A 26,571-nucleotide genomic window follows, 5' to 3' on the forward strand; every position below is an offset into this window, starting at 1 on the left:
TGCCTGCCATTTGCCGAGAATTCTGTAGAAATAAAATGAACTAAAACCCCTGCCTTGGGAGGGGAGGTGGGAGGGGAGTTGGGGTAACTGGGTGATGGGCACTGAGGGGGGCACTCGGGAGGATGAGCACTGGGTGTTATACTATATGTTGGCAAATTGAACTCCAATAAAAAATAAATTTAAAAAACCCTGCTTTTTATCATATTATCAAGCAGGAGACAGTCATCTAAGGGAAAAAAAATTCAACTGAAATTTTTGAAATGCTATAATAAAGGTGTGTGCAACTCACCTACAGAGTACAGAAGAGGGAGTGACTGACTCACCAATGTTTTATAGTTATGCAATAATTAAATGACATTTAATTACTTAAATGGTAATTTGTATTAATAACAATGTTGTCGTTTGGACCACAGATTGGCCCTAAGAGATGTTTATACGAGCTCATTTTACAGATGAGCAAATGGAGAAAGAAGCTAAGTGCCTTGCACAGCACCACATAGCTAACAGGTTTCAGAGATCTTGGTACTAGGCTCAGCGGGGAGATTGGAGAAAATCTATGCTGAAGGAGGTGCTGTTTGCTCTGGGTCTTGAACAATTTTTAACTCTCCATCTTTTGGTGAAAGGAACTAGGTGCTTCAGACAAAAAAATAATTGTGCAAAAGCTGAAAGACTTGGAAAAATGACTTTAGAAAAGGTGAATTCGGGATCCCTGGGTGGCGCAGCGGTTTGGCGCCTGCCTCTGGCCCAGGGCGCGATCCTGGAGACCCGGGATCAAATCCCACATCGGGCTCCCGGTGCATGGAGCCTGCTTCTCCCTCTGCCTATGTCTCTGCCTCTCTCTCTGTGTGTGTGTGACTATCATAAATAAATAAAAAAAATAAAATAAAAAAAATAAAAAATTTAAAAAAATAAAAAATAAAAAAAATAATAAAAAAAAAAAGAAAAGGTGAATTCGTGAATGAAGATCTGAGGTGGAAACAGAGGCAGAAAAAGTTATCAGGGGAGCCCCTGAGTGAGGGAATGGTGAGTTGAGTTCAGGAAACTCAAGAGGCCAGTGGGGCTACAGAAGGGGGTGGGTAAGGGAAAAGGAGGAAGAGATGAGGTCAAAGATGGTATGTCAACCGGCGTATTTTGGAGTCTGGTCGGCCTTTGGGATGTTTTGTGCTTTCCCTCGTGGTGAGATGGGACATCAGTGAAGTCTTGATCAGTGATGTGGCGAGTTATGGTTATGGGAAGACCAGGGGAGACACAGAGTGATAGCTGCAAGGGTATTAAGATCCCCCAGACAAGGGGGGATGGTGGCTTTGTCAGGGAAGCCGAGGTGCTTCTCAGAGCACTCTGGTCAGATTGTGGATCTATTTTGAAGAGAGTCAAGACGATTTGCTGATGGGTTGATGTGGGCTGTGGAAGATTATGGAATTACAGGGGAGACTGCAACGTTTTTGGACTGAAGACTATAAGGATGGTGTCTCCTTAACTGAGATGAGGAAGACTTCAGGAGGAAGTGGTTTGATACTATTTCAATTGTGGCAACAAAACTGGATGTGTTGGGAAGGGTCATCAATGAAGTCAGAGAGGAGTTTGGCATCTTATGTGTGTCCAAACTGGTGCTGACTTTCCCCGCAGAGACTGTGGCAGAGGAGAGTGACAGGAGGGGACTTGACTGGAGACACTCTGGAAGTAGTTTTGGGAACGGGTTGGATGTAGTAGAGGGAGGCAGGATCTAAAGTGGGAAACCCCAGGGTTCCCTGGCTGATGACCATGAGGGCCACTACTCAGGCCTGCCTCAGCGGCCCTGAATATTTCCAGTTGTGCAAATACCAAGAACGTGGAACCTTTTCCATTGGAACCACTTATGTTCACCCTCATTCATGTCTTTCTTATCAAGATTAACTTCGGAATCAGCTTTTCCAGCTCTTTTCATTTCCTTGTCATCTTGGAAAGTGAACAAACCAGGCTCTCAAATTCAAGATGTTCAGTATTTTTAGTTTTTTGTAAAAAAATCTCAAATTATGATGTCTGAGTACTTGCAATAAATAGCCTTTTCCCCAGTTTTATTGAGATGTAACTGCAGACAGCATTTTATTAATTTAAGATATATAAGATATGATTTGATATATATATTTATCGCAAAATTGACTACGACACTAAGTTTAGCTAGTAACCATCATCTCACACAGTTACAAGACCTTTTCTTTGGGTGAGAAATGTTAAGATCTACTGTCTTAGCAACTTCCAAACATACAGTATAGTAACATTAGCTGTAGTCGTTATATATCCAGAACTTATTAATCATAACCTGGAAGTCTGTACCTTTTGACAATATTCACCTATTTTCCCCATCCCCACCCCTCCTCTGTCTACCCCCTGTCTGTTCTCTGTATATATGAGTTCTGGGGTTTTCTTTAGATTCCACATATAAGTGAGGTCACACAGTGATCCAGTATTTGTCTTTCTCTGACTTGTTTCACCTAGCACAATGCCCTCGGGGTCCATCCATGTTCTCCCAAAACACAGATTTCCCTTCGTTTTTATGGTTGAATAATAATCTGTTGTATCCTTTCAGTTTGTTCATTTCTCTATCCTTATTTTCTTTATCCATTTAATCACCAAAGGACGTTTAGATTGTTTTCATGGCTTAGCCAGTGTAAATAACTCTGCAGTAATCTTGGGAGTACAGATACTGTTTTGAGATACCAATTCCCTTTCCTTTGGATGCATACCCACAAGTGGAATTGCTGGGTTTGTACAGTTGTTTTATTTTGATTTTGGACAGGATGCTCCACACTGTTCTCCCCCAGTGGCTGCACCACTTTATATTGCCACAGCGTGCAGGATCCCCTTTTCTCTACATCCTCACCTCATCCTCTAGTCTTTTTGTTGGCAGCCATTCTAACCGGTGTGAGGGGTATCTCGTTTGGGTTTTATCTTTGCATTTGATGTGTATAGTGACGTTGAGTACTTTTTCATGCACCTGCTGGCCATTTGTGTGTCTTCTTTACGAAAAACAATGTCTATTCAATATAGATGCAAAAATTCTCAGCAGGATATTAGCAAACAAAATCTAACAATATCCTTAAAAATCATATACCATGATCAAATGGGACTTATTCCTGGGATGCAAGGGTGTTTTAATATTCACAAAACAATCAGTGTGATAGGTCATATGGCTAAGATACCTATTTTTAATCATATTGGGGTTTTTTTTTGTTAGTTTTTTGCTTTGTTTTGTTTGCTATTAGAGTTGTATGTGTCCTTTATATACTCTGGATAGAAACCCCTTATGATGGGTTATGATTTGCAAATATTTCCTTCCATTCTGTAGGTTGCCTTTTGCCTTTCATTTTTATTTTGATGGTTTCCTTTGCTGTGCGGAAGCTCTTTAGTGCGATACTGTCTAGACTTACGCATTTTTGCCTCTGTGGCCTTTGCTTTTGGTGTCAAATCCAAAAAATATCATTGCTAGGACTGATGTCAAGAGCTCAGCTCCTATATTTTCTTCTTGGGAATCTATGGTTTTAGGTCTTATGCTCGTCTTTAATCCATTTCGAATTGATTTTTGTGTATAGTCGAATATAGAGGTTTGGTTTCATTCTTTTGTATGTGGCTGTTGAGTTGACAACACCATTTATTGAAGAGACCATCCATCCTTCCCTGTTGTATATTCTTGGCTCCCTTGTTATAGATTAGTTGGACATACGTATATAGGTTTATTTCTGGGTTCTTCTGCTACATTAGTGTATGTGTCTGTCTTTATGCCATCACTATACTGCTTTGATTACTATAACTTTGTAATATTGTTTGAATTCATGGAGTATGATACCTCCAGTTTTGTCCTTATTTTCAAGATTGCTTTGGCTATTTGGAGTCTTTTGGGGTTCCACACAAATTTTACGATGTTTTGTTCTATTTCTGTGAAAAAAGACATTGGAATTTTGGTAGGAATTGAGTTGAATCTGTAGAATGCTTTGGGTAGTAAGGACACTTTAACAGTAGTTTTAAGCAAAAAGGACATTTTAGCAATATTCATTCTTCCAATTTATGAGCATGGGATATATTTCCATTTATTTGAGTTCTAAATATCACAAAACCAAACTCGTCTCCTTGTCTTCAATCCCATTTCCCCAATTACTGCACTTGTGTCTTCCCTACTCCTGGCACTTTTGTATTTTATTATTTCCTTAATCAGAAAATTTGAGTAGTTGCAAGCTCTCCCCAAGATTAAAATAACCTTAACTTGCATTAAAGACCTTATATTTGGGCCTGAGCCAAAGTCACAAATTTATTGCTTAATACTCATCAAAAAGAATTTTCTAGTTAACTGGACCCACTGCTCTCTCCACCAACACTGCCCAATACCAATTCTCTGCCTGCACCAAAATTCAATCTCCAGATTAATCTTCCTAAAAATCAACTCCAATCAAGCCATTTTCCTACTCTGAAACACATTTTTACACTTTACTGCCTGGTGATATAATTACAGACTCTTCCCTTGGCAGCTCCATCCTGCTAACTCAGTAGTTCTGACTCATTTTTCTCATTCCCCACAGTTCACAGAGCAGTACACTCCCATCTGTAATGTCTCACTTTGCCTGCAGTGGTCTCCAAGGAACAAAGTAGTACACTCGGGAGGACATAACCAGTGTCTGATTGAAACACTTGTAACACGTATATAACCAGCACCTCCATGGTGCTTACTATGTACAGGTACTTTTGTGCTCATTTCAGGAGTATGAACTCACTGAATTCCTACGCAGTAGCATTATCATTATTCCATTTGCAGAGGAAGAAACTGAGGCACAGAAGGGTAAGCCACTCTTCTAGGGGTATGTGGTTAATCAACAGCAGATAGTCCATCTCAGTCCAGGTCTGTGGTCTATGCTCTTAATCCCTTCGACATGCTGGCTCTCTCCTTGGATTCCTGCCACCCACTACCTATCATCCCCTTCTCCAATATTGAAGGCTGAGAATTACTGAGCTCTCTGTCATTTCCATCAAGGTTAAAAAAAAAAAAAACACTCCGTTTTGAAAGTGGCTTGAATCAATCTGACCTCCAGTGACTGACTTCTTTGATCTGGACCACCTTTCTCAGTTGCCACTTGTGTTTTATTTACCATATACTATCTTTGTTGTCACCAAACTAAGTGATACGTGATATCACATCTTTCTAAGTGGATTGAGAAACTTTCAAAACCAAACTCATAATGGACGTTGTGAATTGCTCTTCGAATTTCCCAATTTTATTAACACTACCTTTAATCTAAGCTCAAAGTAACTTAGGTGTCCTCCCCTCTCCCTCTTGCTGAATCCATATCCACATACGATCCACTTCTGAGTTTTGATTCTTCATGCATCTCTGATGCCACTCTTAGTCTTCCTCACCTTTTCTACCTATACAGTGGGAGATGCTGCTGCTACTAACTGGCCCATGGTAAGCAAGTGATCCGGTGTTAGTAGTTATTATTGCTTGATGTTCTCACCACCCTTTCCCCAATTATGAAGAGGTCTTGTATCTCATTTTCCAAACTCAAGTCTTTGACTCCATGTATTCATCTTAAATCCCGTTGCCAATGTAATTTATCCAAGGTACAGCCCCTGTCCTGCTCCTGTCTACCACACTTCCCTCCCCACCATTGTGTGCTGAAATAAGAATTCACTGCTCAAAAAATCAACTCATCACTTTGACTTTTCCTTCTGACCTCATCTCCTATTATTCCACTGTGTATATTGTACCTTCTAAGCAAATTAGATCAAAGGCTCCTCTCCTAAAAAGTTCTGTTTTTATATTTCACTTATGCCATTTATTTCACTAGTACTGCTGTCCTCCACTCTTTCACCTTTACATCTTGACACATTCACAGTGTGTTCTTTCTTATTGGGCTAGCTTGCTTTTTTTTAGACACAATAATTTGTTTAAATCTCTCAATTGGCCCTCTATTTGGCTACTTGCTTATCTTCTTTACTGGATTTGAAAATTCCTGAAGCCAGGAAATGGGCCTTACTCAGCTCAGTAATCCTGCAACATCAGCCGATATCTTACATGTAGTAGATCTTAAATGAATATATGTTGCACTGAAGCAACTGGTGACCTCCCCCTAATTACGTATAGAAAATATGAGTCATTGTAATAACACAGTCTAATCCATCACTTTTCAAATGACATAGACCAGAGGCTAGGGTAAGTTAAGGAAAAGCCTTTTAAGTTCTGGGGCACAGGAAGGACATATTGAAATGGATTAAGTAGCCCCTTGTATCATCTTTAGAATTCCTCAAATCCTAACTTGGTATATATCCGTATTTCTTGCACAATTTGTCTCATTGTGTAGCAGTACTATCTTACATTTCTGAAGTTTAATCTCCTTTCCTATAAAACCAGGATAATGTTGCCTAATGTGGCAGGATGGTTATGGGGATTCAAGGAAATACAGATCATAGTTAATGATATATTATTTCCAAAATAATTAACAATTGCATACTGTAGGTACTGAAAATGTGTTAAGTTTCTCTCTCCTGTCACTGATGAACAAGGTCCACTTAATGGAAGGATCCTGTGATCCAGAACTGAAGTTTCCAGCCCTGGTGGACTGGACACAAAAGCAGAGTCTGGGAAGCAGTCTAGTTAGGGGCGGGGGGCGGGGGGGCAGCCACACATGAACCATTGACCTCGAGGAGCAAAGAGGCTCCGAGACTGACAGCTGACAGCTTCTCGTTCTTTCATAAAATGAAAAGATTGGTAAATGTTAGCAGTATAAAACGCTTCCACATCCTAGAATTCTACCTACGGGACTCAGAAGCTGATACTAAAATCCATTTTAGAAGAAATGGTCTTCTGACTGTGCATTTCACATTGTCCAGTGGCATCTCTATGAACCACTGAATTACGTCCCTCTGACTTTCCTCCCACCGCACCCTCTCCCATTGAGAACACCGCCCTAGGGACAACTGTGCCTAGAGACTGAGTAGAGCTGAGATGTAGGCAGTGAACAAATTGGCCCTCGCCGGCTGGATGGGAAGACTGGAAAGCAGGCAAGACCTGAAGAAAACAGCTCTGCCATTTTTATTCACCTAAGCCTCCAAGGCAAGTCTTTGTCTTAGGAGAAGCTAGAAAAACACAAGTGATGAGCAAACACTGAACTGACAGAGACACAGCAGTAACAACACCACTGTTGGTTCCCATGGAGCATTGCAGAATCAGATTTGCTTGGGTTCAGTGTTTTGGGTTTTTTTTTTTTTCCCCCATCATTTCTTATTACATTCTGAGTTTTCTTTTTCCAGTGTTTCTCTTGACTTTCTCCTTGCTGGGTAGCCTCCTTTCAACACTGTTTCCAGCACCAAGGCTGTTAAATATACGCTGTTAAACATTCTTAACCTGATGTAATTAAGGGAAGGAAGTCAGTCTGAATCAATGACAAGCTGGAGAAATAAGCAATTTTTAAGGAAATGAAGTTTTATTACTCTTTGGGATATACTGAAACTATTGAAAGCAGTAACGGAGCTACGACACTTAGGGAATGGATGACTGCCTTAACTCCTACATAAGCACATATTGTAAATTTACTGTTTGAAATAAAATATGTTTTGCTTTTTTTTCTCTCTCTCTCTCTAAAGACCTCTCCTCCTTAAGTAGACTAGCATTTATTTCTTTACAAATTGCTTAGCACACATTTTTTTTTATTTGCACATTGCGGATATTGAGATATGAATGCAAATCTCAGTTGTTTAAAACTTGGTGCTAATGAGGTCAAGACCACACACTAAATCTCTCTATCTGCCAATGATCTCTACTGCGTGGCCTTAAGTATGAGAACAACAAGCTCTGGTCATAAGCGTTAGGGGAGAGGATGTGGATGAGTCCGTCCAACATGCCTCTACAGATTGGAAAATGGCTCTGTTTTCATCAGCTCTGCACCCGTGGTTAGTAGCTTCATCTTTCTTAATGAGTATTAGCTATCTTAGATTTTTAAAGATAATTTTAGCACCATCATGGTTTACTTCAATAATGTATTTATTTGATATCTCATCTGCTGTGTGGTAGTGTGACTTAAAATTAGATGAGCATTTTCTGCCTTTAGTGACATTTCCTGCATGTATATTTATATCCTGCTTGTTAAGGCTAATACTATGTGAGCTCATAGAATTGCATCTGAACTCCGAGGAGAAGAAAATAATGATCCATTTCATGAGATGAGTGATTTTTTTACAAACTTCTCATTTCAACTGAAAGAGTGTTCCCCCCTTGATTAAAATGTATTTTCCAATTAAATTAAAATGCAAATATAGACTGTCTGTGTTTATGGTTTTAAATAGAATTATTTAAAGAAGGTTTTAAATCAACCTGCTGTTAATATTTCATGCGGGAACTGTTGGTTTTATTGTTGGGCCAATATTGCCATGTTCCATTTTCAAGATTGCTTAAAGCGCTGTGAAAGCTTAATCATATTGCCCAGGTTTTATCAGCTTTTGGCCACTTTTCACTAGAATGTTAAAAATGGACTTTTTTCCTATATGCTTTGTAAGTTATCCAGTGATGTTGGAGAAATGTCAAGTACTAAAACTTAAGAACCTCTTGAAACGGAGTCGTGAACAATTTATTGTTTGTTTTTAAAGAAATAGTTTATTACACAGAATTAGATCAACTCAAATTTAAGAGAATCATATTTTATAATTTATTATGAAATTAAAGATCTGGAAATGTACTTTAAGAAACCATTTGGCTCAGCCTTTCAATCTATATTATAAATATAAATTATCTGTATTAGAAGTTACATCTAAAGATAGGGATTTAAAAAAAATAAAGATAGGGATTTAATTATGATCCTGGTAGGATTCGTTTCAGCTTTTTTTTTAAAGATGTTCTATCATTTGTCAAACATATTAATTAAAATAGTTTTTAAACAATATTTTATAACTTGACCTTTTTTCTTTTTTCTCACTCTTAGTGATCTCAGTGAAAACCAAATTCAGGCAATTCCAAGGAAGGCTTTCCGTGGGGCAGTTGACATTAAAAATTTGTGAGTATTTTTTTTTCTAATCTATACTATTGTTTTCAAGTTACCTATTTTCAAAGTTAAATTTATATTGAATAATGTGTCAGAATAAAAAGTGAAAGGCCTATTTATCTTTAGGCTTGCTTAGGAGAGCTTGTAACAATAAGTTTTAAATTGTTTTCACAAGGTATCTGGAGATATTCTCATGTAAAAGATGTCTTGCATCTGAAGTTGTTACCAAATTCATTCTTCAAACTTTGTTTTTAATCTTGTGAAATCTCAAGAAATGATTTGATTAAAAGGTATTCACGTTGTATTTTTTTATTGTTCCTGTCAGCATACGTCAGTAAACTCCTTTTTCTGTTGTTATCGGTGTTTATTGAAAATGCAGAATATAAACTATTTTTTTTTTTGGGAGAGAGTAGATAACATTTTCTTGTTAGAAATGCCTGGAGCCTGGAGCTATAGCTTTTTTTTTTTTTAATCACTTTTAGATCACTGTTTTCATTACATGCCAAAAGTATGAGATTGAGAAAATTATGTCTTTCCCTTTGTGTGAATATTTTTCTTACGTATTTTCCCCTCATATCTTTATGAAAGAATATGTGTATAGCCCTCTCTAGAAGGAAAAAAAAGCACCAAGTGAAAGGAAACTGTGCTCTAAATTTTCCCTTTATAAATCTAGTGTCTTGTATAGAAGTGGTTTTTTTTGCAAGTGCCTATAGCTTTGAGGATACATATCAGATTTAAGATTTCAGTGACAATCCTAATTTTGTCAATGTATATCTTTATAAATTCTAAAATACTGCATAAGCCTTTGAAAATGTTTGTTTTTGATTGACTGCAAATGCTAGGACATAAAATGTTGTGCTCAGCTTTGACATTAGTTTGGAATGTGGGGGGGGGTGCGGAAAGCCCTGTGTGCTGAGATTAACTATCAGGAATTCAGTATTTCTTAGCTAGTGATAAACAGCGTAGGCACTTTTCAAGAATTAACTTATATTCAGCATTCTCCATGGTGGGATACAACACTATTTTTCCAGTAGGGAAAGGGAGACAGATGTTTCCTGTCATCAAAGAGGTTGACTGTTCATAGAGCTACAAGTTTTGGTCTCTGCATCTTCCCCTCAGTGTAAGTGATTTTTGTGTTAAATGTACACTTTCTGAACGTACAGGTAAAGAAAGAGAAATATAGACATCTAGATATAAGTGTGTTAAAATTCTGGCCCTGGGTTTTCATGAATATTTACATGTGAAGAGGATTTTATTTGCTTTCTTTTTATCTTCTCTTGCTACAGCTTGAGGAAGCCTTCAGGTAGATTTTGAGACATAAGGTGTTCAAAACTACTTTGGATACTATGTCTGGTTAGAACCATATAAAGATCCTAATACAGCCCCAACTTCAGTCGCCTGTATGTTACCTAAAAGGATAGTCTTGGCTACAGTTGACCACCCTCTGGGAATGCCATTTGCAATCTTACAATAGTATTATCTCTAAATCCTTAAAACAGGTGGCTTTTAATCTTCTTAGTAAAGATATTCAGGGAATCCACATCTATAAGTAACCCATCTTCCATATTTAGGGATACATTTGGGAATGGGATACCAGTCATGATGGGATTCCTCTTTATGTCCTCTCCATTTATCCTTAAAGATTGTAATTTTAGAAATTTAGAGGTAAAAAGAAAAATGAGATGCTAGCCATTTTGTTATGAAGAAGGCAATATTGATTTCACAGTTTGAAAATCTTTTTTCCCCCACATGCATAATTTTCCCTCCTAATTTAAAAGTCAGTTAATATGTATACGGTGGGATGAGTTTAGGACTGGAGTCTTGGAATCTTGCTACTTATTGGATTTGTAGACATGACAAGTCCATAAAGTCCATTGAGTCTTAGTTTTGCTTCTGTAAAATGAATATGATAATTGCTTGGGTTTGACATGGTTCTTTGGGAAAGAAGATAAATGAAAGGCCTTTTGGTAAAATGCTATGAAACGGAGTGTATTATTTCATTCTCTACGTATGCACTAATCAACTGCTAGAAGTTAACTCTTGAAAAGGGTGTTGTAAAGAGATCAGAAGGTAGAACATAAAGTAATTCGCAATATTGGTCATGGTTAGGATAGATCCATGTGTGAGGGATGCCCGGGTGGCTCAGCGGCTGGGCGTCTGCCTTCAGCCCCGGGATCTGGGATCGAGTCCCAAATCGGACTCCCTGCATGGAGCCTGCTTCTCCCTCTGCCTGTGTCTCTGCTCTCTCTCTCTCTCTCTCTCTCTCGAATAAATAAATAATTTTTTAAATGATAGATCTGAGTGTACTATGGGTCAGTTAGCCATGGGGCTAATAAAAAGGAAAAGCAAATATAGCAGAAAGCACTAAATATACACCAGACCCTGATTTATAAACAAGATATTATGTGCTCTCGGTGCACAGGAAAGAAAGATAAAAAATACTGCCTGAGGTCTTCAGGGGGGAATCTGTAGGAAAGAATTCCTGAAAGAGAATCTAAAGGAATCTTCAAGGATGTTGGTTCCTGTTATGTTTTGCTGAGTCGCAACGGACAAGGGTAGACTTGAGGAAATTAGAATCTATCAAAGAAGCCGGGCAAAGTGAGAATTAATTCCTCCTCTTCTCACAGCCTTCCATGTGACAGTGTCAAAGACCGTTAGAGCAACATTGAAATACCACAGTGTGTTTAGATTTTTGTTGTTGTTGTTGTTAATTAATTAGGCTCATAGCTACAGTTTTACAGAATTTTACAGCTAAAAGGCATGTTTCTGTAATTAAAACATAGTTCAAAAGACATTGTTAAAAAAATAGCAGTTTCATGGGGCTTTGTATGAAGACCAGTTTTATCATTAAAAGTCAAGGAAGATGCCTGGTAAAATATGTTAAAACTGAGGGTAAATTCTAATTCGTATTGTTATTAAAGGTAACCATCAGTCACCAAGTAATAATTCGGTAAGAGCCCATAAATATTAATATTAACATTATTACTATTCAGCGTGGGAAGGAGAGGTGCAGTACTTTGTCCTATTTATCGTTCCGCTGCATGCATTTACAATGGGTAATCCTGCATGGTGGATGGCTACTGTTCCAACTCATTCAGAGAATAAGAGAGGGAAAAAAAAAAAAGCTAGACCGAAGAAATATGTTCTTTAGCCGCATTACGGCGATATGATGATATTTTGTATAGAGCTGTCTAAATGCCCCGTCTGATGCACTGTAACAGGTTTATTGGATTTACCACATTCAGGCCTCATTCAGAGCAAATTCCAGTTATAAGAAGATTTCCACTGGAAGCACTTACCCTAATCTTGTGGATTGGGTAAATATGCTCAAGGCAGCATCTTGACAATATGAAACTGATGCTGTGAAAATTTTGCAAATTAGCAGATCCTATTCCTCTTCCACCAGGCAAACCACATGGAAACTATTCTAGGCAGATGGACATTTATCTTGCTCTTAAACATCTCCAGGGAGGAATTCCCATAACTTTTTTTGCTCATTGCTATTAATTTCTTAACTGGATAAAACCCTATCTTATTTTGTTATCTAATTTTCTCCAGCTGCAACTTAAACCATGTTCTTTTTCCTGACATTTTAGATAGTGAGATCTGAGAAGAACAAGATCATATTAAAATACCAACTAAATTATAATGTTTGTAATAGTCCCTGGCAGCACTTTTCCATAGTATTTACATCTGTTTTTAAATTCCCCAATCAAGTATGAATTAAAGTTTTGATACCATATTATTACCAACTGATACTTCACCAAAGTGACAATATTTATATGATTTTTCCTTATAAACTTTCTATATGTATTTTGTTTATTGAAACACTGATGCAGGAAAGCCTTGTTACCTCCTGATCAAATTTCGAAGGAAGACACGTTATATTATTTAAGCTATTTTGTTTATAAATATCTTTGAGGTATTTTCATCTAATGGATCAATTTAGGAGAATATTTAAATTAAGCCTTGCTTTATTGTCGAGACCCGTGAGCTCACTCTCTAAGCATACACCTTAGGGTATAAAAACTTTCCAAGTCTCATGTTTGTTTGTTTGTTTGTTTTTTAATGATAAAACATTCCTAGTTAGAGTTATCCCAAGATTTAAGCAAGAAACTGTACGGATATATGAACTTAAAAATTAAATTGATTGCTAGTTGCTATTCATATTACAGATACAGACTTTAACATGTTTTAGTTTCATTAGTCAGCATGACACACAAACACTTGCAGCAGTTAAATTCCAACATGCATTATTTTGGGTATACTTGTAAAGTAAAGTAAATCACACCTGCTTTTTTCTTCTTTCATTTTGCAGTACATCCTCAAAATGTACTCTGTACAACTGTCAAACTGTAATGTTTATTGCTTTAATAAATAAATACATGTATTTCTATTTGCTTGCATTATCCCACTTCCCTTAACCCTATATCTGTTGAGTCATATCCACCTTTTCAAGGAAAACTGCCTCTTACTAAAAAAACAGGTTAGGGAAAATATTTATATTTTCCTTTTTTGAAAAAAAATATTAAAATTCAATTTAACATATAGTGTATTCTTAGTTTTAGGGGTAGAATTCAGTGGTTCGTCAGTTGCATATTAACAGCCAGTGCTCATTGCATGAAATACCCTCCTTAACACTCATCACCCAGTTACCCCGTCCCCCACCCCAACCCCTCCAACAGTCCTCAGTTTGTTTTCTATAGTTAAGAGTCTCTTGGAGTTTGCCTCCCTCTCTGATTTCATCTTATTTTATTTTTCCTTTTTTAACACATTAATTTTTTAAGATTTCTTTAATGTATTTATGATAGAGAGGCAGAGACACAGGCAGAGGGAGAAGCAGGCTCCATGCAGGGAGCCTGACGCAGGACTCGATCCCAGGACTCCAGGATCGCGCCCTGGGCCAAAGGCAAGCACCAAACTGCTAAGCCACCCAGGGATCCCCTTAACACATTAATTTTTATAGGCAAGGGTCAGGTTACAAGATGACTTAGTTTGTTTTCTTTGGGCAAATCATTGCAGTATTTGGGAAACAAATAAAAATGGCCATGACTTTTTAGGAAACAAATCACTCAGTTTGGGTGGCAGTGATTATTGGCAATAAGATTTGGCAAATGGGAAAGACAGAGTTAATAATCTATATGTTGTCATATACCTATTTATATTATTTAAAAATTTCATTTTTTTTCCTGGAACTCTGTCATCTTCAATTTATTTTATTGATGGATTCATTGAAACCCATGGATGGAATATCTGCCATTCTAGAGTAGGGACACAGAATTTTTATTTTTTACATTTCTCTAGTTTTAAATACCTCTCCACTGGATACTTCATAACAATAAGGGGACCAGTGTTGCTCACATATTATAGAGTCCATCTGTAACAATTAGAAGAGTGTATTATGTATTTTTAAAATCTAAGTATATATTTATATATTTTGCCATGCAAATGCAAGACTTACTTTAGCCCCATCTTATAAGTTGTCCTGTTTGCAACATATCTGCTATAATCAGCTGCTTTTCATGTTATTGAATATCAGCTCATGATATTTCTTACCATACTTGCATATTTGGTATATTATCATAAAAATAAAATTCACCGACATCAAATTTAAATTGTATCTTACTTAAATTGCATTTTAGTTTCCCCAGCTCCTTTTTCAGCATGTTTTCAGTAAACTTGAGGCTGAAGAGACTTGATGGGGGGTTGGGGGGGGAGTTGGTTTGTCACTCAGGGGGTCAGCTCTCTCCTGTGTGTTAGAGTAAATGCCAGAGGTCCTCAGTGGGATGTAGAACCTCCTGGACAATCCTCTTCATCAAGGTAGATAGTAAGTGAACTGAGGTTTCATTTCAGTGGACGGAGCTCCTCTTCACGCCCAGAATGTTGTCTGTCGACAGTAGGGCTAAGGAACCACTCGAGCTCTGGGCTCTCGGCAGAGGCCGGCGGCACCTCGGGAACTGTCCGTGGTCCTGTAACCTTCTGGTTTGTGCTCCCTGTATGACAGGCCATCAGAATTGTCATAATCCCCAACAACTCTGATCAAGGTTGCTGCCAACGACCTCTCTAGCCGTTCATTTTGCTCTGTCGGCGGGGTGCCTTGGCATTTTTCTTCAATGATGTCATTCTCTTATGTGAAAATGAATCGCTTTGACGCATCTTCATAAACTCTTTCCAAAACACAAGACTATCTGCAGTCAGATGCTCTAACTGAGCTCTACACACAAGACTATCTGATTGAGTGATTGGGGATCCAATTCCAATATGGATAAAATAAGAATTGGTGTGATCTTTCCATGGCCGCCATGTTGTCCTTGAGATAGAACAAATCTTTAGTTTTCTTGCTTCCCCTCCCTAGTCTGGGACAGGCACACTTCACTCCCTCTGAACTATACTGTGCTCTACTAATTGAATTTTGATCTCCAGTCTATATTCTCATTAGAAAATGTTAACATTGCAGACAGATCTGTTTTTATAAAGCTTTGTTTTTTGTTTGTTTTTTTGTTTGTTTTGTTTTGTTTTTATCCCCAGCTCTCCTGGGTTTGGAATCATTCAGCTTTTTAAAAACAACAACAACAACAACACTGTCTTGGCACTATGGCAAAGCCTTGGGGATAGCACAGAATAGTGTCATGGTTTTATAGGTTCTGAAAAATATAAACTCTTTCCTGAGAACACAGTGGCTTTTATTGGATAGCATACTCTCTTTAGATTTTCTGACTGATCCTAACTTTCTGACAGCCACTCAGGCTCCCAGCCCCCTCTCCCAGTGAATCTGCACACAACCTCTTTGCTCAAGCCATAAATAATGACCTCTCCCTTGCAGATATTCACTATGAACACTGTAGAACCTCTGCTCACAACGTTCTTGATTGGATCTTTTTCCTCCATAGGGAATATCCACTTTTATTTTCTGTCTTTTTGGGTACTACCTGTTTTTTTAAGGTTCTGTTTTTTTTTTTTCTTCCTCACACAAGACTTCTTCAACCTAGGATAATCGGTTACTTCCCTGACATTCAATAGCACTCTTTATGTGCTGACTTCTTCTTTGAAATTTGGCCATCAGAGATTTTTTTTTATTAAAGATTTTATTTATTTATTCATGAGAGACAGAGAGAGAGAGAGAGAGAAAGAGAAAGAGAGAGAGAGACACAGGCAGAGACACAGGCAGAGGGAGAAGCAGGCTCCATGCAGGGAGCCCGATGTGCGGCTCAATCCTGGGACTTCAGGATCAGGCCCTGGGCCAAAGGCAGGCGCCAAACCGCTGAGCCACCCAGGAATCCCCCACCAGAGATTTAGCTGAAACTTTCATTTGCAGAATGAACAGCCCCTAAATTCCCAAACTATGGAGTGGAGGCTTCAGTAACACACAAATTTAAATTTGAATCAAGATTTCACTACATATATATTACCTACTTTGAATAAGTTATTAAACTTCGGTGAGCTGCAGAGTCTCCTCTGTAAAATCGGAATGATGATAACATTTACCTTTTCAAGTTATTGTGAGAAATAATGAGATAGCACATCTACGGGCCCTGTCATTTGCTATGCATTCAATATATGTAAGCAACTGTTATCGTCAGTTTCAGTTTCTACCACCTTTGATTAGTTTATAAGAGGTACTAGAACGTGAAGGGCTGCTTAGTTGTTCTCCCATTTTCTGATAAGCTCTCTTAGAGCTTACCTTTTGCTTTTCCTTAATAAGTTAGCAAGTGGATATGACTTTATACTATAGATACTATAGATACCATACTATACTATACTTTTATAGTATAGATTATTCCAATAAAAACTGAGATTCTTTATTCCTATGCAGAAAAAAAAACCTACAAGTTTGCTTGAAAGATTGCAAAAGAACTAAATTCTAAATAAATCATTTTTCATTCATCAGGGTAGTCGTTACTTTGGTTATTGTATTCACTAATATCTGAGTTAGCACTGATGTGCTTTTATGCTGAGATTACATGACATGGTTGCTGAAACTTTGGCCTAGGATGTTCATTATTAGGTCAATTTATATTATTATGTTCTCTATACATTATAATTTAAATCTTGTACTGCTTCTTAGAGTCATTATAGGCATAAGATTTGCATATTTAGGCACTCCTATTGACTTGAATTTTATACACACAAGGGAAGAAATAGAACAGAGCATTCCTATATCCTTAACGACTTTTTTCTTTCCCGTTTGATTTACATGGTTTATCAGGTTTCTTTCCAAGTGGCAAAATGTTGTTACTCCCTCTTATTGATTCTAATCACTTTGATATATTATTTCAAGTGAACTAAACTTTTGGAGTTTGCCATTTACGGTAATATGAATATGAACTAAACTTCTATTTCTAGTCCCTAAAACTCCCTGGAGAACCAGAGCATTGTTATAATACTTTTGTTGAAATACTCAGAGACTCTCTCTGGCTTTAAAGTTATTTTTAAGGTTTTATTTATTTGTTTGTTTGAGAGGGGGAGAGAGAGAGAGAGAGCACAAGTGGGAAGATTGGTAGAGAAGAAGGAAGAGGAAGAAGAGGAGAATCTGAGCTCAGACCCCAATGCTGGGTCGATCTCATGACCCGAACCTAAACCAAGGGTTGGACACTTAACTGACTGAGCCACCCAGGTCCACCTGCCTTTAAATTTATTAAAGACTTTTTATGTGCAGTATTGTTTCAAAATCAAGTAAATTTTGTGGTGTTCTAATTCTTACAAAAAGAAAATCAGTAATAAAATCTTATTACTTGGATGCTGCAGTGAAACATGAGTTTTCTATGGGTAAGGACAAAACTAAAATTAATACAGGGAGATGAGTTTTACATATGTAATTCAAACACAGTGTGTATCCAAGTTTTAATAACCCAAAACAGGAAATCCCTGAAAAAAATGTAAAAAGTAACAAAATGCACTATCGCTGGTTATATTTCAAGATGCCGCGTAAGCAAATGTTCGACCTTCTGTCATTTAATATGCCTGTTTCTAAAATTCATAGTTAGCAGCATTATATATTTTTTTTCATACCTAGAATTAATCAGAATCTGAAACTAGGCTATGTCATGTTCTGTGGTAAGAACATCAGATCAGCTTTAGGAACTTCATGGGTGCGAGGCACAGGGTAACACCTCTTGATAAAGACATGCTGTGTTATCAAAGACGACATTCACCAGTACTAGGAAAAATTAAGCAAGCAGCCTGGTGTTATTCTAGAATAGAAGAGAAGTAGTGACAGTATGCAAGAGAAGCACAGAGTGTTAATGCCGAAGACACTTTGAAGGTTCCTGTTCTTTTCAGCATCGTCATTTTCCGGAAATTGAAGATAAAGCCCTTGCTTCAGAACGCACCCTTACAGACTAGGACGTGAGGGGTCAGATAGAGATGGAATTTGAAATTCGAACAGAAACAGAGAGGAGATTTGAGGGAGGAAATCGGGAGAGAAGCCACACACATGTCTGTGCTAGGAGAGATCCGCTGAAGGTCCGAAAGAAATCACGAATAATACTATCTATGCCATTCTTTCTCTCCAGAAAATACGAAAAGTGCTAGCCTGCTTTCCCGTGGGATGTGACCCCGGTGCCAGGACAGGATCCTGAAGCTGTCCCTAATGTATCTAAACACCCTTATTATCCAAAGATCAACAAATTGATCCTATATTTGGATGAATAATTGTAATACTGCTTTTTGGAGAATTGAAAAAAAAAAAAAACAACTCTCCTCTTACTAATGCCTTAATCCAGAATAATTTCATTGCACGATTGGAAATCACATCGAAACAAAATCGGCCTGTCACTAAATGCACGGCTGAGAACAGATCCCTTCCTGTTACAGAAAGCAGAAGTGCCGGGCTTTGAAAGGTGGTAGAGAAGAAAGTGAACCGGGGGATCCCTGAAAGAAAGCCTGCTCTTGCATGGCTTTGACACTCTGTATCTCGAACCATATACAAACCAGTGGAAGTTCGTGCAGAGAGATTTTCTCAGGAGCAGTCAAAGCCGGCACAAGTTTGCGTCGACATTCCTTTCGATAGAACGAAATCTAGCAGTCGATGAAAAAATCATTCGTGTTGATTGGCCTTTCATACGAATAACGTTTTCATACGGTACCTCCGTGCTCAGAAGGTGCATGGCCTGAGACATGACGGCATTCAGAAAACTTCCAAGGACAACTTCGGTCCCACGAGAGCCGAATATTCTTAATACTTCGGGACGAAGAAGGGCTTAGGTTTCTGCTAAGAATCAGAAGAAGCGTGTCACCATGAGCCGTGTTGCACAGGGGTGAAAGCAACAAAGTTTTCAGCAGCGTCTCAACTTCTGGTGGTATAGGGGAAATAATCTGCTTTTCAGTCCCTGTAGAACAAGATTTGCTTGAGTGCTTTCTGGCATGCAAGGGCTTCCCCTTTGTGTATAGTATGCATGATTTAAAAGAAGCAGTGTCAGCACTGATTTATACATTGACAGCTAAGGATAATAAGATATGGGCAAACATACAGCTCACCCTTTTACAGATTAACCTGGAGACTGCATTAGGCAAATTTGATAGCATTAAAAGATTTTGCCAATTTGTCTGGAAACAATTTCTCTTTTGTAGTGTGTCAAGGGTAACACTTCATGCCATTGTACTAATTTAAATGGCTTTGATAAATCGTTCAAGAGGTTAGAGAATAGTGGTGTAGATATATATTTAGCACTTTAAAATAAAAAGGCCGTTAACTTAATTGTTAAATGAATTTAATATGTAAAAATCAAAAGTGCTCAAGAATGAAAGTGTTTTCTTGGAACTGCAGCAGCCATATTACACCATGAAATTTTAAAAGTCTTCTTAGAAAATAAAATTATCCTTCTGCATTACTTCCTAATAAGTAGAAATGCTTTCAGCTATTACAGGAGCATGGAAGGTACCTATTATTTGGGGAAAGCCTTAGTTTATAAAAGCAATAAAACGGTATCTTCTCCAGAGTTGGCCTTTTTTTTTTTTTTATGTTGCGTGTCCTAGATTGTACCATTTGCATGATCAAGGTAGTCTTGTGTCCCCTGGAGACCTTCTTAAAAATGAGATGTATATTTCATGAGACATTCTCTATGTACATAATTTCTAAAGTAAGGAATTTGAAAAGGCCCCTCTGAAAGTCACTGGATTATATCATTGCACCTTTATTCAGTAGCCCTGTGAGAGAAACAGCTTTTGTACGAGAATGTTTAAACAATTCTTAAACAACCCACCTCCAATATGAATCAGCCCTTCTGCTGAGTCCCGCACTTGAAAGGAGGACGAGATCCATTTGTATTATGATCATAGTCGTAGCCCGGCACATCTGCATTCCCTCCCAGTGCACGGAGAACTGACAACTCACCTGACCGTTTCATCAAACGTTTTGTTTCTGTCTCAAGTGAAGCATTAAAATACTGTTTCTTTACTGGAATAATAATATCGCTAAGCATCGAGCTGCTAGGTTTAAACAACCACCGTTTATTTGTTAAAAAGAAATTTAAAAGGACATAAAGATAGGGCAGGTAGGGCTTAGTACTTAGCTGTTCATTTCAAATAAATGCCTTAGCTTGGATGAAGGAGATTTTAATTCCCAAAGCGCAAGTGGCAGGAGAAAGCTGACTTAACCAAGTTTGGAGTGACTTTGTTTTTTTCATCTTTGAATGATAAACAAATGAGTGCTCAGACTACAAGAGAAGGAGAGAAGGTTCGTGTGTTTGCCTTCTGTATTATTTAGAAGGAACTGATAAGGCTTTAAACTTTTTACCGTAGACGCGTGTGGTGTTTTAATGATGTTGCTGCAGTATTGTGTCCTTAGTGTTGTCAGCTAAAATCAGCATCTTTGAGAAAAGAAAAAAAAATCGTTAATTTCTTAACACTTTATAAACTTATTTTCCGGAAATTTGCGGAGCTCCTTAAACTGAAGAGTATGCCATATTTACAGTGCAGATAATTTGCACATAATGACAAACGGTGCGAGTCACGGAAATAGTGAAGCTTAACGTAGACAACGGCTCGCTTTCTGAAGTGCGTTCCCGGTTGGGAATAGCAGGGACATATGTGGGGCCTCATTTCTCTTGCGATTGGGAGTTCTCGAAGGAAAACTGCTTTTAAAAGAAGAAAACCTAAAAGTAGCGTCGCTCTTTCTTGCCAAGGATCGTGAAATTAACATGCAGCTGGGCTTCTCTGATAAATGGATCCTGTTAGGTCACTGAGGGGGTGCATGTGACATTAAGTGATTTACAGTCCTTTACCTTAATGAAATTGTTTCAGCAAGATGACGCTGAAAGCTCTTAATGGATAGCTTTTCTTGATGTAATGAAATTGCATTCCTATGGCATTTAATATAAGGTGCAGTTATTATTTACTGGAGCTTTCCAAGGGCTGCTCTGTGCACAGACAGTTCAGAACAAAAAGAGATTTCAGTAGCGGCATCGGGGCCAGAATGGCTTGTGACATTCTTAAGCAGATGAGTGCGTTTGTGGAGAGCATTTCAGTTAGCGCAGCGGGGCTTCCTAGACCCTTCAGGAGACTCCCTTCACCCAACCCCGCTAGTCTTCGGCCTTTTACGTATATTCTTCTAATCTATTTACAGGCAACTGGATTACAACCAGATCAGCTGTATTGAAGATGGGGCATTTAGAGCTCTGCGGGACCTGGAAGTGCTGTAAGTACTGCTTGTCTCTCCTACTCTTCCGAATGAGAGCTTTGTGTCTGGGGAGTGCTAATGTGGGAGCTTCGCAGCCAGCTCCAAACCTTGTGTCAAAATGGTCTCTGATAAAAAGTACCTTAAATGACTCCTGGGGAAGACACAGAAGAGTTGAAATGTGTGTGCACACCACCGTCAGTCTCCTGCCTGTATGGTTAGGTAAAAATGTCTATACAAGGAGGACATCCAGATGCTCGCAATATTGTCCTTTAAGTGTTTCTCCTTAGAGCGAAATATTCGCAGTTGCAGGATTTGTGAGAATTCCTGGAATTGCCAAATATTAAGGTAAAATCAATCGGGAAAGTGACAACAGAAATTAAACCTCTTAGTCGCTGGTAAGTTGGAAGATGTTGTAGTTGCCATGCAGTGGAAAGATGCCTTCTCGTTTCAAGATGCCATTTTTAACCAGATAACATCATTTTTTGAAAGGTGATTTTGAGACCTGCTCTCTAATTTTAATAAGCTGCCCATCGGGTCCATTTTAAAGTCTTCACTACTGACTTAGTAAAGCACAGCACGGAGATCTGAATTATGATTGGCGTCCTCTCCCTTTCCTTGCTGGGTAGACATGGCTGACAAAATGGGTTAGAGACAACCAAGTAATCTCTATAGACCTTTGACTTGCTAAAATGATTTTAATGAAATCATTGCGCTGAAAAAATAATCTTAATGTAGAGTTACTAAAGTGGTTGAAGTCGCCAGTACATTTCTAGAACTTTTTTTTTTCCCAGACAGAGATTCACAAGTCTAGCTTTAAAATAGATTTGCAGATTTCTCCCCCAAATAAAATATTTTCTGCTACAATTCATCCCTGACTAAATTTATTCAGAAATCCAAAATGGAATTAAATAGGAAGAGGTTTTTGAATTTTTAAACTATGTGGTAAAAGTTATCTAAGAATCATGAAATCCTCTCAAAAAAAAAAAAAAAGATCCCAGTACTTTATAAATTGAGGAACAGAATGTGATTCTGAAAGAAAAAAAAAAGTTTGATGTTTCAACAAAATGGCTTATTTTAGCAACATTTTCTGTATGATTTTTATTTTAATTGCAAGTAAATGCATAGCATTTCCAGCTGCATCATGTGTAAAGTTACTGCTTGTGTTTAAGGACTTAACACAAGTATTAGTTGATTGAGATAAGAATATATATTATATTCTTATTCTGTTATAAGAATATATATTGTCCCCATAGAAGTCACCTTTATTCCTGTTGATAACCGTCTTTTTCTGTAGGAAAAACAAAATGCTTGTCATAGTTATAAAGCCACTTTTTATTTATGTTCCAGACCCATTAATATACAAAGCTCACTGCTGCTGTTTCCGAGTCAGAATAACAAGGATACAACTATGATTTCATGCTAGTAGTCTGATGTCAAAACCATGGTCAATCTCATAAACTTGGTATATGAAGAGATTACCATAAGGTCTTATTTCATTGAATGTTGCTGATCAAGCAAAAAAATGTGTTACTAAGTCAATGCTTCTAACTGACACCAAAAATTTTATGGAAAATTTGATGACTATTTTGGATGGATTAAAATCCCATAAAGTACTTTGTTATTAATTAAAAGAGCTTATTTATTAGATATAAAATAATTCACATACCCAATATGTTAAGTATATATTGAGCATATGTACGTGTGCGTAAATATATATATAATAGAAAAAAAAAAGATGTATGTACATAATACCTGTTCTGTGCCAAGTGCTGTGCTGGGCATTGAGAACACTTTACCTGCAAACGCAATAACTATTCATTTGATTCATTTGCTTATTTGTTATAAAGTAATATCACTGTTTTTAGAAGAGTAAGTTCATTAAAATGCAGTCACCTCATCCATTGTTTGTCATGTTGGCAAAATATCTAAAAGGTGACTTTAGCAAGACCTGCTAACTTGAAACACCCCAAAGACTGACAGATGTCATCTGCGTCATGGAGTTAAAATCAAAATTCAGTGTTGGGAATTCCTTTGAGGACCTTTACATCTAGGTTTCTTTTTTTTTAATTTTTTATTTATTTATGATAGTCACACAGAGAGAGAGAGAGGCAGAGACACAGGCAGAGGGGAAGCAGGCTCCATGCACCGGGAGCCCGACGTGGGATTCGATCCCGGGTCTCCAGGATCGCGCCCTGGGCCAAAGGCAGGCGCTAAACCACTGCACCACCCAGGGATCCCTACATCTAGGTTTCCAAGAGATATATGATGGTCAGAGTTTGCTAAAAAAGAAATAATTAAAATTTGTATGTGATACAAGAAAATGTGAATTTTTTGAAATGACTTAAAAAGTTTGTATTAAAATCTGATAAAGTCAAGCAGACATTGTTAATGTTTAAAATCCTCGTAGTTCATTCAGCCTTTAGAGAAATTAATTGAAGAAAAATTTAAGACTAATTGGATAAAGTACTCAGAAGATTGGAATTTTTCAATCCTGAAATCTCCTGTCAAGTAAATCAGAAATTCTTCAATTATAAACATTCAGTGGGGGGGGGGGGCTTTTTTTATAGAAGGTTCTAGAAAGAAAGTTGTCTATTTTGCTTATTTTTACCATGTGTGACTCTTCACAGTATATCTTCTTATGTAGGAATAATGAAGGAATAATTAATTTACAAATCACCTTAAACTTCAGAGTCCCAATGTGTTAGTTTTTTTTTTTTCAATTCTAGTTCCATGAGCCATTTGTGAATATATGATTATACTGAGGCAAAACAGGTAGAAGATGGAAGTACTCATCCTGGGCCACTGATGAAAATTTGTTGAATTAAGATACATATTAGGGTTAAGAGAGTAACCAAAGTTTAAGAAGGAAAAGTCCAGGTAAATGAAATCAAGGGGAGCCAGTTCATCACTTGTATGTTCATGCCAACCTAGACTTCTGATCGACATGATTCAGAAACGTCTATTTAAAAATTTTAAAAAAGTTTATTTTTTTAATATGAGGATATCATCTCAAAAATCACATTGGAAACTAAATCTAGGTCAGTGTTCCCCGTTTCTTTGGACAGCAGATTCGGAAATGAAATATATCCTTAAGTTGCCAGTTTTATATGTTTTTTTTTCTTTTTTCAGAAAATAAGCATACTTTTATCTAATTGAGATACAGAGATTCATAGCCATAAAATATCAGACTCTCTGCCAAACACTGTGCTGAGCACTAAGGGAATAAGAAAGGAGTAAGTGAAGATCTAAGTCTGGGAGGGCCTACGTGATTACCAGGACTAACATTTTGTATTTACACATAAAGATCCTTTGTACAAGAATATATTCTCAAAAAAGAAAAAAATATATATATATATATTCTCATTAGAAAGAGAAAATCTTGAGCTTGAACATAGAAATGCACTTTCATATAGGAGAAAGTGTTCACAAATAAAGAAGTACAGTAAGTTTGCGTCATTTCAGAGCGGGAATCGATCACGGTCATGACATATACGTGTCTCCATAAGTAATTAGCACATAATCTATTGTTTATTTTAAAATAACTTAATTTCATTGGTTCCACATATTGCTCCATTACCAGGCATCAATATCGATACTGTTTTGCCGGCGGCAGTTCTGAATAAAAATACTACGATAGTGTATTTCTTCAGCTGTTATGCAGGGTAACATTTGGAGAAAAGGGTCCAAACTTAGAGCCACCCGTTTCGTCATTCAATGAAAACTCTCTTTTGTGTGGAATCATAAGAAAATCAACGCGTGTCCCCTGCACGTGAATCACTTTTGAAACATGTGTGATCCCTACGGTCACATTTCAGTGCGTTATGTCCTCGAAAGATTTTAGCCATGTAAAGTCCACGTGGATTTTGAGGGTGGGAAAGGGGTCATTTGAAAGCAAATCCCTTTGAGAAGTGAAACCTTTCAGTTCAGACATCAGGATACATTTTAATGGCGTTGGAAAAAAAAAAAAAAACCCTCTCGTTCCACTTGAGTCCAGGAGAGTGCTGCGGCTGTCCGAGAACAGGAACCAAGCGATGCAGCGCTTTCGGGGTCCTGCACAAAGCGGGGGGCTTCTCATGCAACTTAAATCACTTGGATTCGTTCTTCCGTCATTGGGCGGCGAAGCTGGGGAGGGAAGGAAGCGTGCGTGTGGAGGTCTGTGCTGCTGCGCCCCCTTGGCAGGTGCCCTGGTGCCCCCGAGCCGAGCCCCCGGCGCTGCGCTGACCGAGGCCTCCAGCTCCGCACGCGGCCCCACGGGCCTATGTCACTCGCTGCGAGCGCGCTCGGCGCCCGGACTCCGAACCTCCTGACCTGGCGGCCAGTGTCTAGACTTGGGAGGCCCCGCCGCGGCCCCGGCCCCCCTCGGCCTCCCGGCCCCCGGCCGCAGGGCCTCTCCCGCTGTCCTCCCCGCGGTGGCACCTTCCCCGTCTGCGCTGGCACAGCCCCACCCTGGGGTGGCCCTCTTCGCCCTCTCTCCTCCCAGCCAGACTCCCCCGAAGGGAGGGAGGAAGAAACTCTCCCCTTAGTCTTACTACGCTAAGTCTTCATGACGTGCGTACTCCCCTCCCCAGTGGGGCTGTCGGCTCTGTTAAGGCAGGTTTCCGACCAGTCCGGGTTGCCATCAAACTGAGAGCCGTTTAGGGAATACTAGACCACTGAATGGGTGGTGGGGGTAGTGGTGGTGGTGGGAGTGGGGATGGTGGTGGTGGTGGTTGGGGTGGGGATGGTGGTAGGAGAAATAGCTCATGGGTAGTGGTGGATGGTGGGGATGATGGTGGTGGTGGTGGTGGTGGTGGTACTGGTGATGGTGGGGATGATGGCGGGGATGGTGGGGATGGGGGTGGTGGTGGTGGTAGTGGTGGTGGTAGTAGTGGTAGTGGGGGGTCGGGGTGGGGGTGGTAGGAGAAACAGCCGTGATAATACAGCAGACGAGGCCTGTGTTGGGGGAAAGTGGGAGCA

At 38.6% G+C, this 26,571-nt stretch overlaps 1 protein-coding gene across 4 annotated transcripts in view; it reads left to right on the forward strand.

Annotated features, from left to right (window-relative positions):
- Window positions 1-26,571, forward strand: part of SLIT2 (slit guidance ligand 2) — a 350,454-nt gene that overhangs the window by 201,776 nt on the left and 122,107 nt on the right. For all 4 annotated transcript variants that reach the window (XM_055326217.1, XM_055326219.1, XM_055326216.1 and 1 more), the window contains exons 5-6: window positions 8,940-9,011; window positions 21,562-21,633. In XM_055326217.1, coding sequence (XP_055182192.1) covers window positions 8,940-9,011; window positions 21,562-21,633 — 144 coding nt within the window. The remainder of the gene's footprint in view (window positions 1-8,939; window positions 9,012-21,561; window positions 21,634-26,571) is intronic.

The sequence above is a fragment of the Nyctereutes procyonoides genome, unplaced genomic scaffold (assembly GCF_905146905.1).
Source record: "Nyctereutes procyonoides isolate TBG_1078 unplaced genomic scaffold, NYPRO_anot_genome, whole genome shotgun sequence".
Classification (NCBI taxonomy): Eukaryota; Metazoa; Chordata; class Mammalia; order Carnivora; family Canidae; genus Nyctereutes; species Nyctereutes procyonoides.